This window comes from Crocodylus porosus, unplaced genomic scaffold (assembly GCF_001723895.1).
Source record: "Crocodylus porosus isolate Cpor-Errol unplaced genomic scaffold, CroPor_comp1, whole genome shotgun sequence".
In the NCBI taxonomy this organism is placed as follows: domain Eukaryota; kingdom Metazoa; phylum Chordata; order Crocodylia; family Crocodylidae; genus Crocodylus; species Crocodylus porosus.
Window position 1 is genome coordinate 42905674 of NW_017728909.1, and position 17349 is coordinate 42923022.

A 17349-nucleotide genomic window follows, 5' to 3' on the forward strand; every position below is an offset into this window, starting at 1 on the left:
GATCTTGCTTATCTTGCTGGGATCCTATGACCCCAGCTGACTTCCTGCCCTTTGGGCAGGGGGCTGGACTCAATAATCTCCCGAGGTCCCTTCCAGCCCTGATGTCTATGAAATCTATGAACAAGCCATGAGCAATGCACTGGATCAGCCCAGGTAAGCACTAAGGGACTTGACATCAGGACAGGGGGGTACCAAGGGCACCCATCAGGGGGCTTAAATGCCCTTACACTTATGCTAAGAGCATGGGAAACAAGCAGGAGGAACTTGCACTTCAACCTGGTTGGACTAACTGAAATTTGGTGGGACCCTACTCCCGATTGGGCAGAAGACATTGAGGGTTACAGGTTGTGCAGACGGGATAGAGTAGGGAAAAAGGCGGGGAGGTGTTGCTCTCTATGTTAAGGAAGAATATACATCCTCTATAATGAAGATGGGATCAGAGGAGGGCCAAACCAAGGTACTGTGGGTCAGGATACAAGCGGGTCGGGGGGGGGAAGGGACTTGGTAGTGGGGGTCTACCATAGACCACCACACCAGAAGGATGAGCTAGACCTGGAATTCTCCAGACAGCTCTCAAAGGCTGTACGGTTGAGAGAGATGGTTGTCATGGGTGACCTAAACTACTGTGACATCTGCTGGGGGGAGCAGTCAGTCAAATCTAACTGCTCACATAGGATCTTAACCTGCATACAGGACCTCCATCTAACGCAGGAGGTATACAATCCCACTAGGGGAAATGCCTTGCTAGACTTGATTTCAGCTACTGGGGATGAACTGGTGGGGCATCTGCAGGTACAAGGTAATCTAGGGGATAGTAACCATCGATTGATTGAATTCACTATCCAGCAAAGGGTGGATAAACTAACCAGCAGGGCTGAAATGACAGACTTCCGAAAGGCTAACTTCAGTGTGTTCAGGAGATTAGTGAGGCATTAAAGTTCAAGAGCATTGGTGAAACGTGGGTCCAGGAAGGGCAGTCATTCTTCAAGGGAGCAATCCCATGGGTGCAGAAGGAGACAATCCCATTGCACATAAAATGGGGCAAAGGGACCAAGAATCCCTCTTGGCTGAACAGGGAAACCCAGAAAAGCCTAAGGGCAAAGAAAGAGGTATACAGGTTGTGAAACAGGGGGTAGCTACCAAGGAGTATACCTCCCTGGCTTGGACTTGCAGGGAATCAGGAAGGCCAAAGCAGGATTAGAACTGGCAACAACAATTAAGGACAACAAAAAGTCCTTCTTCAGGTATATAGGGAGTCAAAGGAAGGCCCAGGGTAGCATAAGACCCCTACAGGACAAACTAAGGTGACAAAGAGGGTGGGGACCAAGATGAGCTCTTCAATGAGTTCTTTGCATCTTTATTACTAGACACAGACCAAGACAAATCTCCAAGACACAGGAGGGACACCAGCCCACCAACTGTTAGCGCAGATTTAGTGAAGGGGCACTTGGAACAGCTGGATGTGTTCAGATCAGCGGGCCCAAATGAACTTCATCCAAGGGTGCTGAAGGAAACAGCCAATGTCATAGCAGAGCTGCTGGCATGGCTGTTCAAGCACTCATGGTGCTCCAGTCAGGTCCCAGAGGACTGGAAAAGGGCCAGCGTGGTCCCTATTTTCAAGAAGGGGAGGAGGGAGAAACCAGGAAACTATAAGACAGTCAGTCTCACCTCTATCCTGGAAAAAATCATTAAGGATCACATTTGTGGGATCCCAGCAGGGGAAACGATGCTGAAAGGAAATCAGCATGGATTCATTGCAGGTTGATCCCGCCTGATTAACCTTGTTTCTCTTTATGACCAGGTCACAAAATGCTTAGACACAGGAGTCGAGGTAGATGTCATCTACCTAGATTTTAAGCAGGCCTTTGATACAGTATCTCATTCTGTTCTCATAAATAAACTGACAATCTGTGATATTACACAGTCAGGTAGATGGCAAACTGGCTTAGGAATTGCACCCGGAGAGTGGTGGTAGAGAAGTCAATATCAACCTGAAAAGATGTGGGCAGTGGAGTCCCGCAAGACTTGGTCCTTGGACTGGTGCTATTCAATGTCTTCATCAGTGACTTGGATGAGGGCATGGAGAGCTCCCTATCCAAGTTTTCAGATGATCCCAAATTATGGGGCAAACTTAACATACCAGAGGGTAAGGAATGGATCCTGTCAGATCTGGACAAGTTGGAAAAATGAGCAGAACAAAACAGGATGCAGTCCAACAAAGACAAATGCAAAGCACTGCACTTGGGGAAAAGAACCACCAACACACTTACAGGCTGGGGGATGACCTTCTCAGCAGCACAGCAGAGGAAAGGGATCTTGGAGTCATAGTTGACTCCAAGATGAACATGAGTCAATGTGACAAAGTGATCAACAAGACAAACAGCACTTTACCATGCATTAGGAGATGAATGATGAACAGGTCCAGGGAGGTGATGCTTCCCCTCTATGTGGCACTGGTCAGGCCATAGTGGGAGTATTGCATCCAGTTTTGGGCACCACACTTCAGGGATGCAGAGAATCTTGGGAGGGTTCAGAGAAGGGCCACTCGCATGGTTAGAGGCCTGCAGGCAAGGCCCTATGAAGAGAGACTGAGGGACCTAGATGTCTTCAGCCTTCACAAGAGAAGGCCGAGAGGTGATCTTATAGCTGCCTATATATTCATCAGAAGAGGGCACCAGGGAATAGGAGATACTCTATTTACTAGGGCACCCCCTGGAGTAACTAGGAACAATGGTCACAAATTGATGGAGAGCAGATTTAGGTTGGACATTAGAAAGAACTTCTTCACAGTAAGGGCTGCTGGATCAAAGGGGGCAGGGCACAAAAGCCCCCATGGCTCACCAAAAGCATCCAGAAATGTCTCCTAGCTAAAAGGGAGGTGCACAGCCAATGGAAGGGAGGGGCCAGCACCAGGATTATACTGCGATTGCTTGGGGATGCAGGGGGGCAGTCAGGAAGGCCAAGGCGGAGATGGAACTGGGACTAGCTTCCCGGATCAAGGACAACAAGAAGTCCTTTTTTAAATACATAGGGGGCAAAAAGAAGGTTCCGGGTAACGTAGGGTCCCTGCAAGACACGCTGGGAAATTTGGTTGTCACACCAGACGACAAAGCTCACATACTTAATGATTTCTTTGCCTCCATTTTCCTGAGCAGGGACCAGAACAGCCACCCTCCCTCTGGGCAGTGGAGGTGCACCTAGACCAGGGGTTAGTAAGGAACTAGTTAGGGAACTTCTGGAGGGACTGGATGTATTCAAATCAGCTGGTCTGATCTCCACCCTAGAGTACTGAGGGAATTAGCTAAAGTCATTGCAGGACCCCTGGCACGGCTGTACGAGCATTCATGGTGCTCTGGTGTGGTGCCAGAGGACTGGAAGAGGGCCAGTGTGGTTCCCATCTTCAAAAAATGGAGGAAGGAGGACCCAGGAAACTATAAGCCAGTTAGTCTTACCTCAATCCTGGGCAAGCTTTTTGAGAGAATTATTCTGGCACACATCCACGAGGGGCCAGCAGGGGAGATTATGCTTAGGGGCAACCAACACGCGTTCATTAGAGGCAGGTCCTGTCAGACCAACCTAGTGGCCTTCTATGACCAGATTACCAAATCCTTAGATGCAGGGGTAGCTGTGGATGTAGTCTTCCTGGACTTTTGGAAGGCCTTCGACACTGTCTCTCACCCCATTCTCATTAAGAAACTGGGGGACTGTGGTGTCGACACCTACACAGTCAAATGGGTCACCAACTGGCTGGAGGGCCACACCCAGAGAGTGGTAGTGGATGGGTCATTTTCAGCCTGTAGGGATGTGGACAGTGGGGTTCTGCAGGGTTCAGTCCTTGGGCCCGCACTGTTCAACATCTTCATCGGTGACTTGGATGAGGGGATAAAAAGCACCCTGTTCAAATTTGCTGATGACACTAAGATGTGGGGGGATGTGGGGACACTAGAAGGGAGGAATAGGCTGCAATCAGACCTAGACAGGTTACAGGGGTGGGTGGATGAGAATAGGGTGGGATTCAACATCAACAAGTGCAAGGTGATGCACCTAGGGAGGAAGAACCAGCACCATACCTACAGGCTGGGGAACTCCCTTCTCGTTGGTACAGAGGCAGAAAAGGATCTTGGAGTCATCATTGATTCCAAGATGAACAGGGGCCGGCAGTGTGGGGATGCAGTCAGGAAGGCCAACCACACCTTGTCATGCATCCACAGATGCATCTCAAGTAGGTCCAAGGAAGTGTTCCTCCCCCTTTATGCGACACTGGTCAGACCGCAGCTGGAATACTACATCCAGTTCTGGGCACTGCACTTCAAGAGGGATGTGGACAACATGGAGAGGGTCCAGAGGAAGGCCACTCGCATGATCAGGGGGCAACAAGGCAGGCCCTACGAGGAGAGGCTACAGGACCTGAACCTATTCAGCCTCCACAAGAGAAGGCTCTGGGGGGGATCTAGTGGCCTGTTACAAACTAGTCAGAGGGGACCAACAGGCACTGGGGGAGTCCCTGTTCCCCCAAGCACTACCAAGAGTGACTAGGAATAACAGTCACAAGCTGGCAGAGGGTAGATTTAGGCTAGATATCAGGAGGTCAGGGTGGCTAGGATCTGGAACCAACTTCCAAGAGAACTGGTGCTGGCTCCTACCCTGGGGGTCTTTAAGAGGAGGCTGGATGAACACCTTGTTGGGGTCGCTTGACCCCAGTGCATTTTCCTGCCACGGCAGGGGGTCGGACTCAGTGATCTGCTCCGGTCCCTTCCGACCCTACAAACTATGAAACGATGAATCTGAAATGGGCTTCCAAGGGAGGTGGTGTTCTCCCCTACCCTGGGGGTCTTTAAGAGGAGATTGGACAAGCACCTAGCTGGGGTTGTCTAACCCCAGCACTCTTTCCTGCCCAGGGCAGGGGGTTGGACTCAATGACCTAGTGAGGTCCCTTCCAACCCTAACATCTATGAATCTATGAAACTTAATTATTGAGCTTTCCAACCCCTCATCCAAGTCATTAATAAATATGCTAAAGATCATGGGTCCAAGCACAGAACCCTGGGGGACACCGTTGGAGATGGCCCTCTAAAATGAGGCCATCCCATTGATTACAACTGTCTGGAATTTGCCTCTAAGCCAGTTGTCCACCCACCTCACTGTAGACTGGTCCAGCCTAGTACCCTCCAGTTTAGTTGCGAGAATCTCATAGGAAACAAAATCAAAGGCTTTACTGAAGTCGAAGTAAATGACATCAAGCTCATGTCCCTTGTCCAGATGGTCACAGAAGGACACCAAGTTTGTCAGGCATGAGCTACCCTTGACAAAGCCATGCTGGTTACTTCTTAATATCCCACCAGTTACCAGCTTGGTGGCCTCCTTAACAAAATTTTCAAAGCTTTTTCCAGGACCAAAGTCAGACCTACCAGTCTGTAGTTTGCAGGGTCATTCATCTTCCCTTTCTTGAGGATAGATACCACGATGGCCCTCTTCCAGTCATCTGGGACCACTCCTGAGCAGTCCACAACTCTTTGAACAGTTTCACCAGTGGCCTTGTTATAAGATTTCAGGAATCTCGGATGCAGGTCATCTGGCCCAGCAGACTTAAAAACATCCAAGTGTTCTAAGAGATCCTTCACCTGTTCAGGACTGATTTCATGTAGTCTTTTATCTTCCCCATATTTCCTGGGCCTTTGGATACATGAGAAGCCCCTGCTTGATTTCAGGAATACCAATGTGAAGTATGTATTTAGGAGCTCTGCCTTTTCATGGGGATCAACTGTGGGTTGCCCCTCTATATTCAGTAAGGGTCCCACAGTGGAACCTGATTTTTTCTTGCTCCCTATGCATCCATAGCAGGACTTTTTGTTGTCCTTTATCTCAGTTACCAGCCTGATCTCCATGCCTGCCTTGGCTTTCCACGTCTCATACCTTCAGACTCTGGTGATATAAGTGTACTCCTCTCTGGCTGCTGAACCATTCTTCCATTGCTCGTAAGCTTCTTTTTTCTTTTTCAATAATTCCCTAATATGCCTGCTGAGCCAAGCAGATCTCTTGCCTCCTTTCCCACTTTTTCTCCATGTTGGGATGGCCTCTTTTTGTGCCGTGAGAATTGCCCCATTAAGGAAGCACCACCATTCCTGAATTCCCAAATTGGCCAGTCATTGCTTGCAGAGGGCCTTTCCAACTAAGCCCCTGAGTTTGCCAAAGTCTGCCCTTCTGAAGCCTAGGACTTCTGTTCTACTAACTGGTTTCCCAGCCTTTCAGTGGAGGGTGAACCTAGTCAAGTCATGATCACTGTTGCCTAGAATACCTCCAATGCTCAGGTTACTTATCGTGTCCTTCCCTTTGGTCAGTACCAAATCCAGAGTGACCTTACCCTTAGTAGGCCCTTCCACAACCCGTGTCAGGAACAGATCATCTCCAGCTGCAAAGAAGTTGGCTAACCTGCTGGAGCTGGCCAAATGGTTCTCCCAACAGATGTCAGGGTAGTTGAAGTCACCTATGACAATCATATCTTTAGTGCTAGCTGCCTTAGTCAGTTCCCTGGAGAATGCTTGATTGTTCTCCTCTTCTTGGGAAGGAGGCCTGTAGTAGACTCCCACCATTAGGCCACCCCCTTAGAGGTCATCTGGTCTACTCCCCTGCTCAAATCAGGACAAACCTCAATAGATCATCCCACCCAAGGATTTGTCTACCCAGGTCTTAAAAACCTCCAAGGATGGAGATTCCATAACCTCTCTGGGTAACATTCTTCAGTGCTTTGCTACCCTCCTAGTGAGAAAGTTTTTCCTAATAAATAACCTAAACTTCTCTTGCTGCAACTTGAAATCATTGCACCTTCTTGTGTTATCTGCCACCAGTGAAAACAGTCTAGCTTAATCTTCTTTGTAACTTCAGGTCACTAAGGGTGTTATTAAATCCCCCCTTATTCGTCTCTTTTCCAGACTAAATAAGTCCAGTTCCCTCAGCCTCTTCTCATAAGGTTTTCTCTGTTTAAAAATCACAAATTCTCTGATATTAAAATAAAACCCCAACAGATTATCTGATTAAAAAAACCCAAATCCATGATTAAAATGAAATGCCACTATACATATAGGTATCAACTGAACACAATGTTTTGTTGACATATTTACAATTTAAAGCAATTTGGAAGCCTATCAGTACCTCAATCACTATAATAAAATACATTCTAAGTACCTATAAATTTTGGTATTTGACTTTGGTCTTTTATCATGGAAAATCAGAGCTCCCCCTGCCCCCTTCGCTCACCAGAATGTAGGTCCAGGCCCTTCACTCCCCACCCACAGCCCTCTGGCCCTGCCGATGCCCCTCACTCTGCACCCACACCCCTCCAGACCTGCCAGAGGGGGCCCCCAGCTGCCAGGGTCCCGGGTCCACAGCCCTCTGCCCACTGCAGTAGAGCTCTAGCCTCAGCTGCTGCCCATGGGAGGCAGCAGCTGCTGTGACACAGCATGGAGCAGGACTCCTCCTCCCCCACAGGCAGCATGGCAGGGCAGAGCAGAGTCAGGAAGGGAAGTTTGTTGCCACCACTGGAAGCTCTGCACCACCATGGCAAAGTGCACCCTGCCCACCCAGCACCAGCAAGGGGCACAACTCCACAGGCAGGCAGGGGGCAGTGTGGAGCTCCCAGCAGCAAGAGTTTCCCCACCCAGCCCTGCTTTGCCATGCCGGGTGCTGCCCACTTGGCCACAGAGGCCCTGGGAGGAAGGCAGCAGAGCACACAGCCCCAAGCCTGTAGCAGACAGCCCACCTCTACCCCTGCTCCACACACAGATCTGGGGCATGTGCCTCTCATGCCCTCCGAGGAGTGCACACAGCACTAGGGAGCCAGCCCCACCCCTGCCATGCCCTGGATAAGCTACCCATCACCCCATCCAGCTCTCTACCCAGGCCCTGCAGTTACATTCCAGTCCTGGGCCCCAAGCCCCATGCACTGCCTGGGCTGGGCAGCAACACCAGCCCCAGCCCCAGCTCCAGCCCCAGCCATTACCAACTCTCTCCCTCCCTCCCTCCCTCCCTATGGGGGCCTCAATCCCACCTCAACACCCCCCCTTCCCCTCCCCCTGTCCAGACTTGGAGCTCTGGGAGCTGCTCTCCAGGCTGCCTGGCAGCCATGTGCATGTGTGAGCACATACATGCAAATGTCGCCTCCTGCCTAACCACCCCTCTCCTGCTCCCCCCAGACCCTTGGAGGCCAGAATTCTGCCAGCATGCAGAGAGCTCTTTGCAAAAGTAGAAAATCCATGTTTCTCCATTAAAATGAAAACTCCACATTTTTCTTGGTTAAAAGGGAAAATCTGCAGTTTTTTTTGTTTTTCTGTGGAAAACGGAAAACCCGGATCCCTGCTCATAAGTCATGTTCCCCAGCCCTAAACATTTTCATTGCCCTGCACTAGACTCTCTCCAAGTTATCCACACCCTTTTGTAGTCAGGGGCTCAAAATTGGACACAATATTCCAGATGTGGCCTCACCAGTGCTGAATAGAGGGGAATAATCACTTCCACATCCCTTGATCTGCTGAAAACATTACTACTAATGCAGCCCAGTAGTTGTTATTCTTCTTCATGAGATTTCTTTTGGTCCAATTCTCCAATTTGTCTAGGTCTCTCTGAATATTAGCCTTATCCTCCAGCATATCTACTACTTCACCCAGCTTGCTGTCATCTGTAAGCTTGCTGAGGATGCACGCCATCCTATCTTCCAGATCATTGATAAATATACTGAACAAAATTGACCCCAAGACCTACCCACTGGGGCACTCCAGCTGCCAAGCAGCCATTGAGCCATAGATTACTACCTTTGAGCCTGATGATCCACCCAGTTTTCTATCCACCTTCATCCAACCTGTACTTCATTAGCTTGCTTGTGAGAATGTTATGGGAAACTGTATCAAAAACCTTGCTTACATCAGGGTACATCATATCCACTGTTCTCCCTTCAACCACAGAACCAGTCATCTCATCATTGAAGGCAATCAGGTTGGTCAGGCATGACCTTCCCTTGGTGAATTCATGCTGACATGACCTTCCCTTGGTGAATTCATGCTACCTTGTCCTCCAAATGGATGCATCAAGGACCTACTCCATGGCTTTCCAGGGACAGAGGTGAGGATGACTGGTCTGTAGTTCCCTAGATCCTCCCTCTATGATTTCTTAAAGATGGGCTTTATATTTGCCCTTTTCCAATCTCTTGATAGACACAAATTATCAAAGATAATGGCCAGTGGCTTTGCAATCACATCTGTCAACTCCCTCCGCATCCTTGGAAGCATTGCATCTGGCCCTACAGACTTGTGCACATCCAGCTTTTCTAAATAGTCTCTAACCTGTTCTTTCACCACTGTTGGCTGCTCACCTCTTCCTCAAACTATGCTGCCAGGTGCAGAAATCTAGTGAAGACTAATGTTTAAAAAGTATTGAGTACTTCAGCTTTCTCTACATCATCTGTTACTAGGTTGCCTCCCTTATTCAGTATGAATCTGGAGGTAGGTTTATTGAAAGTCCCTGAGTTAGGGTCAGAGGGAGAGGAACGAGGGTGTCTGCTATAGACCACCAGGCCAGGTGAAAGAGGTAGATGAGGCTTTCTTCAAACAGTTGGAGCTCTAAGCAATCATACAGCTCTTTTACATAAAAAGCAACTCCTCCTCCTCTCCCCTGCCTGTCCTTCCTGAACAGTTTATGCCCATCCATGACAGTGCTCCAGTCTTGCAAGTTATCCCACTAAGTCTCTGTTATTCCAATCATAACACAGTTCCATGACTGTAAAAAGATTTCCAATTATTCCTACTTGTTTCCTAGGCTCTGTACATTTGATAACAGACATTAGGCAGGGCAGTAGGGGGCAGTGGGGATCACTCCCTGCCCTGGCACCTGTTTGGTAGCTGCCCCATGGCGTGGGTATAGCACAACTCAGCAGGGTACCACACACTGTCTGGGAACTGAGGCAGCTCCATGAGTCAGCCGGAGCCTGGCACCGCTCTCAGCCCCAGCAGCCCAAGCTTCTAGATAGTGTGTGGCACCCCGCTGCAGCTGGTGAGTTGTTTTATTTTTTTTAAGTACTGGGACTAGGCTGGGGCTGGTGGGGGCTGTGGCAGGGCAGGGCAGCCATGGGGGCTTCTCCTGTGGCTTCCCTCACCCAGGGAGAGGCAGGCACTAGGGCTGTGCAAAACAGCACCATTCCATTTTGACTTCTCCAGAACTATCATAGTGCTGGGGAGGCGAACTCCGCTCAGCTGGGCTGAGTTGCCTTCCCTGATGGCAGTGCTGGGGAGGGGAACTGTGTGATCGGGCTCAGTTCCCTTCCCCTGCACTGCAATCGGCTTCCCACAGCCTGGCCGTGGGAGGCAGGGAAAGCCAGGGCTGAACTCCCCACCCAGCTGAGCCACATGGGGCTGCAGAGACAGAGACAATGGGAGTGCAGCCCTGGTTCTCCCATGTCTCCTACCCCCTGGCTGCTGGTTGCTTTAAAATTCAAAATGTTTTGAAACATTCAAAAAATTTCATCTAGCCTTGTTTTGTTTTGAGGCTGTTTCAAAGCCCTTCGTTTCATTTTGATTTTGCTGTTTTGACCTCGAAATGAATCAAAACAGTGTCCAAATGAAACACCTGATGAAATTTCACAGAGCCCTAGCAGGCATAGCTGTGGGAGAAGCTGCAGGAGAACCTGCAGAGCCCCGGCTGTGCCTGCCTCTCCCCAGCCAATCCAAATCACCGAATCTTTCTGACTCAGTGCCAAATCTTCCAAACTGATTTGGGCAAATCAATTTGGGACAGTGATCCGAATCTCTGAATCAAATCACTGTCCTCCGAATTGGCTGAATCCAAATCCGAATTGAATGCTTCCCTATTCACACAGGCCTAACAGACATCTGAGGTAACTAGCCGATTGCCTTAGTTTCTCAAGAAGAACGTGAAGGCTTCACTTGGAATTCTGCAATTCTGGATACAAGAAGAGCTATAGGGCTACAACATATCTCATCACAGAATATGGCAGTACCTGTATCATCCAGCACTAGTCGCAAAAATTAAGGATTTGAAATTTTCCCTATGTTCCTGTTGACAACTTGTCAACAAAATCTGTGTCTTATGAAAATCAGTGTGCAAGCTGGGCCTGATGATATTTTGAAATTCTAACTTGTAAGACTGCCCATGAATAACTCTTGAATGAGAAGATCCAATAATTTCAGTGTTTTTCAGCCTGAGTCATCTCAGATTAGCACTATCTGTTCTTTAAAACAGTCACAAGTAAGTAATTCAGCATGACAAGTAAATAGTTATTCTGTTTCTACAAACATATCTTTGTATCTTTAGTTTTCCTTTTCTGAAGGTAAGGTTACGGTCACGGTGGCTAGTATCTGTCAAGAGTTCTTGACAGATTCCATTAAGGACTCAGTAACGAGAAGCTATTCTTCCTGGTACCAAAGTATGCAGGATGTCTATATTGTGAAGGGTCACTTTTACCTCTTCAGTCAGAATCTGGACCAATTTAATTACTCTTTATAACATGTCCTGAAAACTTCTGAAGCTATTTGGGTGAGACAAGCCAAAGTGACTGGTATATTATATGGAGAATAAGATGAGAGAAGCCACTGGTGCTAACTTGAAGTCCTGTATATACTGAGGGTCTTCTGGAGGTGTCTGAGGTTCCACCACTTTGAACTTCTGAGTATATCTTTCTTTGATGTGGCACAGGAGGAAGAAGCCTAGTGTAAGAACCACAGAGATTCTAATATGGCCATGTAGAAATATGTAAGGAGTAATAGTTCAGTGGGAATAGTACTGGTGGTGTGGCCATTCTCATAACTCCCACAGTGTTTGGATTTGTCAGAGATCCTGGATTCCCCATCCAACTACCAGAACTCAAAGGGGGCCCTAGAGTGATCCCTCCCCACTAGACTATAAGTCACCAAAATATAAGAAAACTCTCTCTCTAAAGAAGTCCACAATAGTAACCCAACAACAGCAAGTGGAGGAGGTCAGTAGCACTGTACATGCATGCATTCCCATGTGGGTGGGAAATGAAAAAGAATTTAGACCTTTCTTTAGTGGCAGCTTTAAGAAGTTATCTGTTTCTGATCTTACGGGAGAAGCAATGCTTTTTTTCTCTAAAAACATTTAATAAGAACAGTCCTATAAGAATTCCTGAAAATCAGTCTTGGTTGATAGACACCTGGAGGTTACTGAAACCAAGTTCCACAGCAGCACTTCCTGACACAGCAAGCAGTTGCCTAGGTTTGGAAGGGGTGGAGTGAGAGTCAGTTGGTCCAAGATCAGAGACTGGATGCATGAAGCAGTCAAGGATAAACGTGTTAAGTCCCGCCTCTCTTGCCTTAAGTGCCTTTTTAAAAAGGTTCGCACACCATGACTTACTGGGGGCTTGGGACTTCCCTAGAAGAAAAGGAACAATTAACTGAAGAGATTGAAAGAAAGAGAGAGAGGGAAAGAGTGGTGTCATTAGCTGGAATTACCATTCTGCAAGAGTGACAATACTTAAATCCAGAAGATTTAAATATCAGAAGATGTATTTAACTCTATTTAAGTAAGGAAATCATAAAAGCAGCAAAATATTTATAAAGGAAGAAAAAACTGAAACCAAACAACAAGAGATGCCAACAGACAACTATTACTAATATATATACTCACTATAGTTTTATATAAAAAAGGGAGAGAGTTGAACATGGACACTGGAACTCCTTCTCAAGGCCAGGAGTCTGCACTTAAGGTACTGAATGGTAGTTGGTTTCACATGAATCTTTATGCTCTCAATACAAGAACATGAGGGAACTTGCAGCAAATACAGAGTCTTAAAATCTAAAGTCTTAGCTAAAAGTCTCTGATCTTGAGATCATGAGATACATCTATACTTCAGTACATACATATATGAACGTCAAGAAATGCCAGTGGCTGGAAACTGGAACTAGATAAATTCAAATAAGAAATCAGGCACAAACTATGATTAATCACTGAGCAGTGATTCTTAACTAGGGTATAATCTTGTTCCTGTAGATATGTAAGGCGGGCTTGAGATGTGTGGAGGTTACCAGCCTAAATACCAACATCCCACACCAGGATGGCATCCAAGGCTGCCTTACATATCTACAGGAACAAGATCACAACTCAGAATACAGACCCAAAGATATTACTGACCTTATACAGTTCATCCTCACACACAAAAATTTTACTTTTAATAACCAACACTTCCTCCAGATGATGGGAACAGCTACGGGCACTAAAATGGGCCCACAGTATGCCAACCTTTCTATGAGCCACCTGGAAGAAGACTTCCTCAACAACTGAACCATCAAATCCTTGCTATACTTAAGATATATCGATGACATCTTCATCATCTGAACTGAAAACCTACAATCTCTAATTGAGTTCCATCAGAAATTCAACAATCACCATCCCAACATCCAACTTTCTCTAGAATACTCCAGCACCAACATCTTCTTTTTAGACACGATGATCAGTATCCAGAATGATAAAATACAGACCACGTTATACAAGAAACCCACAGACCCAACATACATATCTGCGCAGAACCAACAATCGCCCTAAACACACCAAAAAAGCTGTGATATACAGGCAAGCCCTCAGATACCACCGAATTTGCACTGAAGAGAACACCCAGGATTGCTACCTCACCGATCTTAAAAAGGTTTTCACCCAACAAGGACACTCCTCCAGAGAGACAGATCGCATGTTTGAAAGAGCCACCTGGATACCACATGAAGAACTGCTGTAGTACAGAAACCGCCCCCTACAAATCGCACACCGCAGGTTATGACATAACACCCTTCCCTCAAACCTGTACAGAAAGTCCTCAAACAACTGCAACCCATACTAGAAAGAGACCCTATTCTTGAAAAGATCCTCCCAGAGCCACCCATCCTAGCCTTCAAATGAGCACCAAACCTCGCTAACCTCATCACCAGAAGCAAACTTCCTCAAGCCCAGAACACACCTAAAGGATCCAGACCATGCCTTGACAAGAAATTCAAAACTGCCAACACATCTCCATCACCCCCACAATTACTACACCCCACAGAGCCATCAACATTCCTGGATCTTACATCCAAAAATATAATCTCTCTCATCCAATGCACCAAATGCCCTGATGGAAAATACATAGGAGAGACCAAACAACAACTGCGCACCAGAATGATGCACGCCGTAAATCTATCAAAGCCAGGAATACCCAATTACTGTGGGGGCACATTTCTCACAATAAAACCATTCTCTCTCCAATCCCTCAGTCCTGATCCTCAAAAGAAACTTACAAGACACTTCCCAGAGACAAGCCTATGAACTCCACTTCATCAACCTCCTGGATATTAAAAATCATGGACTAAATATAGACATTGGATTTATGACACATTATAACCTGCCTAACATCCGACTCCTCAGGTACCTCTTCACTATTCATCCCCTTCTCTCTCTTCCCCTGCCCCCCCACCCAAGCCTGTCTTTCACCCATTTAAGTAAGGAAATCATAAAAGCAGCAAAATATTTATAAAGGAAGAAAGCCTTTACCTTTCACTGATTACCTGTCTGTATGCACACCAGCCCAGCCTCTGGCTTCTTTACTTTTCACTGCATCCAGGAAGAGCACACACCAACTGCTGAAACTTCCTTAGCCTGACGAAGGGTTTTTGAACCCAAAAGCTTGTTTAATAATTGTTTTCTAACTATTTAAGTTGGTCTAATAAAAGATACCAGATTCACCCAAAGAACCTTGTCTGCCTGTGTTCTTAGACCAACACAGCTACAGCCCACACCCCTGAGATCTGAAATAGGAATCCATACTGTTAAAAACAGTCTGACTGCTGGTGTTGGCTGTAGCTGTGGTGGTATAAGGAGACAAGGATCTTTGGCATAAACAGACAAGGATGTTTGGGTAAATGTGATATCTTTTATTAGACCCACTAAATAGTTGGAAAAATTGTTCTTTGCAAGTTTTCAGGCCCAAACACTCTTCTTCAGGCATGGGGAGAGTCTGCTGGTGTTTTGTGTTCTCCATGGTGGAATAGAAGTCAATATGCAAAATGCAGGTCTGTGAAAATGCAAATGTGCAACAGTGAAGATCAGAGGTGATAGGAGACAATAGGTGTGAGACAGGTAGGTGGGGGGGAGGAGGGAATGTTGACCTAGTAAAAGAATGTAGCTGGTAAAAATGTAGAGAGATCAGGTCACCTGGGTTTACCAGGTGCCAGGCAGGTTATAACGTGCCATAAATCCAATGTCTACATGCAGTCCATGATTTCTAACTTGCTAGGCTCTTTCTGAGTTCTTTGCAACAGAAAATTTGCTCTATTATTTTTGCGTAGTCAAAAAAAAAAAGTGAAAGCTAAGACCTAGCATTTTCTTAGGGGAGCTTGGAGTCTATCCAGGAGTGCCTCAAAACTATCCAGGGGTTTCCCGAGACCTTACGTACAAACAAAGAGCACAGAGCCAAAAAAGCAAGAATGCAGGTAGTTACAAACAGCTGCAGTTCAAATGAGAGAGAGAGATCCTTGGCCATAGGACATGGAGGATGACTGCATCATTGTTCCCAAATTCAAATCCAAACTTTATGCAAAAAGATTCAGAAACCACTGTCATCATGAGTTTTGTACATCATAATAGCTATGCATATACTTCACTATTTAACTGTATTTTATTTATGTGTAGAATAACCTGCATAAAATGTACACCTGCATGATATAATGGCAATATAGCTGAGAGCAGATATATTCTGTGAAGTTCTTTTTCCCTATTAACAGTCCACTAAATTCACAGTAAGACTGGATCTGATCAAAGTTGTTAATGAGGATGTATTCCAGAATGATTAGTGTATCATATAGGTTATTTCTCCATGAGTGGAAAATATTTCCTCTCTCTCATGTAAGTAATTACAGAAAGAGAAGAACCAGAAAGAGAGTGAGACTACATGCGATTTAAATTAGGTTTTCTTATTTTTTATAAGGTCTTAAGCAATTGTATTTGGATTTATAAAAATGATCTACCCCACTGCAAATGCCTGTAAAAATCAGGTAAAGCCTTTTTCACAGATAAAATAAATGAGATCATACTTGCCCAATGATTGTCTTGCATGATAGGTGGGCTGGAAATAAATGTGTACTTCCAAATGCAGATCTGATTAGTAGATTGACAGTTTCCATTTTAGTCTGTATGGAAACTTTTAGTTGCATCAATTAATGACTGGAAAAACATGTCATCCATAACTCAGCATTGGTCAACCCATGTAAACAAAGAAGGAAACTTGATGAATTATAATAGGAGGTGCCTTGTCATTTTTTATTCATCAGAAGTTACTCCTAGTGCCAGCTTTCAAATGGGGACCTGAAACATTTGAAGCCAATTTCTACTCAGATTTTATTGGTGTCCCATAACATCATGTTCTTTTAAAATGATGTGCAGGTGCTTTGTACATATGACTAATGTCATTTCTGTTTTGCATGCTTCATCGCTGTGTGAAATATGACCACAGCTGTACCAATGTTAAAAATAAAAGCAATGGTTTAATCAAAATCATATTAATTATGATTTAATATGAAAAGAAAATATGAAAAGAAAGATTACCTGCTTTTTGCTTCATTGATAAACATAGATAAAAGAGGGGGAAAAGACAATATCATTCTGTGTGTGTGTGTGTGTGTGTGTGTGTGTGTGTGTGTGTGTGTGTGTGTGTGTGTGTGTGTGTGTGTAACAGAGTAGGAAAACTGTAAGCCAAATCTCAAAAGCAGAGATTAAACTGGAATCTGAAATTGAAGAGTAAACAATGAGTCTTCAGTTCTAAAGCTGGAGTTCTAGGTAAGATACATCAAACAAAATGTACTGCCACTCATGAATGATATTATCTACAGAAACCAGCAGCACCAGGGGAGAGATGGTACAGCCAAATTTAGGATATCATGACAATTATTAATATTATATTTTAAATGGTTTAATAATTGTTATTATAATTTTTTTAAATTCACTCACTTGTGACCAATCTCATGTGCAATGGTAAAAGCTGAACCTAGGCCAATGTCTTCATTAATGCTGCAGCTCCTTTCAGGCTCGCACATTCCAGCCACAGAGGCCAAGCCTGAATAAACAGAAGGAGACACAAAGGGTCATGCCAAGGTGTTTCAGTCTTAAAAGCCCTAGTTATAAATGCCTGAATTCTTTTTAATAACCTCCACACACAGAAGGAGCAGTTGGCAAAAGGTTAACTTTCTAGTCATTTGCAAAATCACTGGGGGGAATTTCACTTTGCCGGCTAGACATTAATATTTTTTGAACTGCAGTCAGTGCTGGAAAATGTCTAGACTAGGGGTTAGATTTATAAATTTTACTTCT

The 17349-nt window shown here is 45.7% G+C and overlaps 1 protein-coding gene and 1 long non-coding RNA gene across 2 annotated transcripts in view; both read right to left on the reverse strand.

Annotated features, from left to right (window-relative positions):
- ADAMTS6 (ADAM metallopeptidase with thrombospondin type 1 motif 6) overlaps positions 1–17349 on the reverse strand; it is a 346787-nt gene that overhangs the window by 187049 nt on the left and 142389 nt on the right. Inside the window, exon 9 of the mRNA XM_019532140.1 lies at positions 16990–17095. Coding sequence (XP_019387685.1) covers positions 16990–17095 — 106 coding nt within the window. The remainder of the gene's footprint in view (positions 1–16989; positions 17096–17349) is intronic.
- LOC109307963 lies at positions 5589–13273 on the reverse strand. Its single transcript, XR_002100420.1, has 3 exons — positions 13261–13273; positions 6793–6800; positions 5589–5816 (listed from the first exon to the last, which is right to left on the reverse strand). It is a non-coding gene; the product is annotated as an uncharacterized LOC109307963 (long non-coding RNA).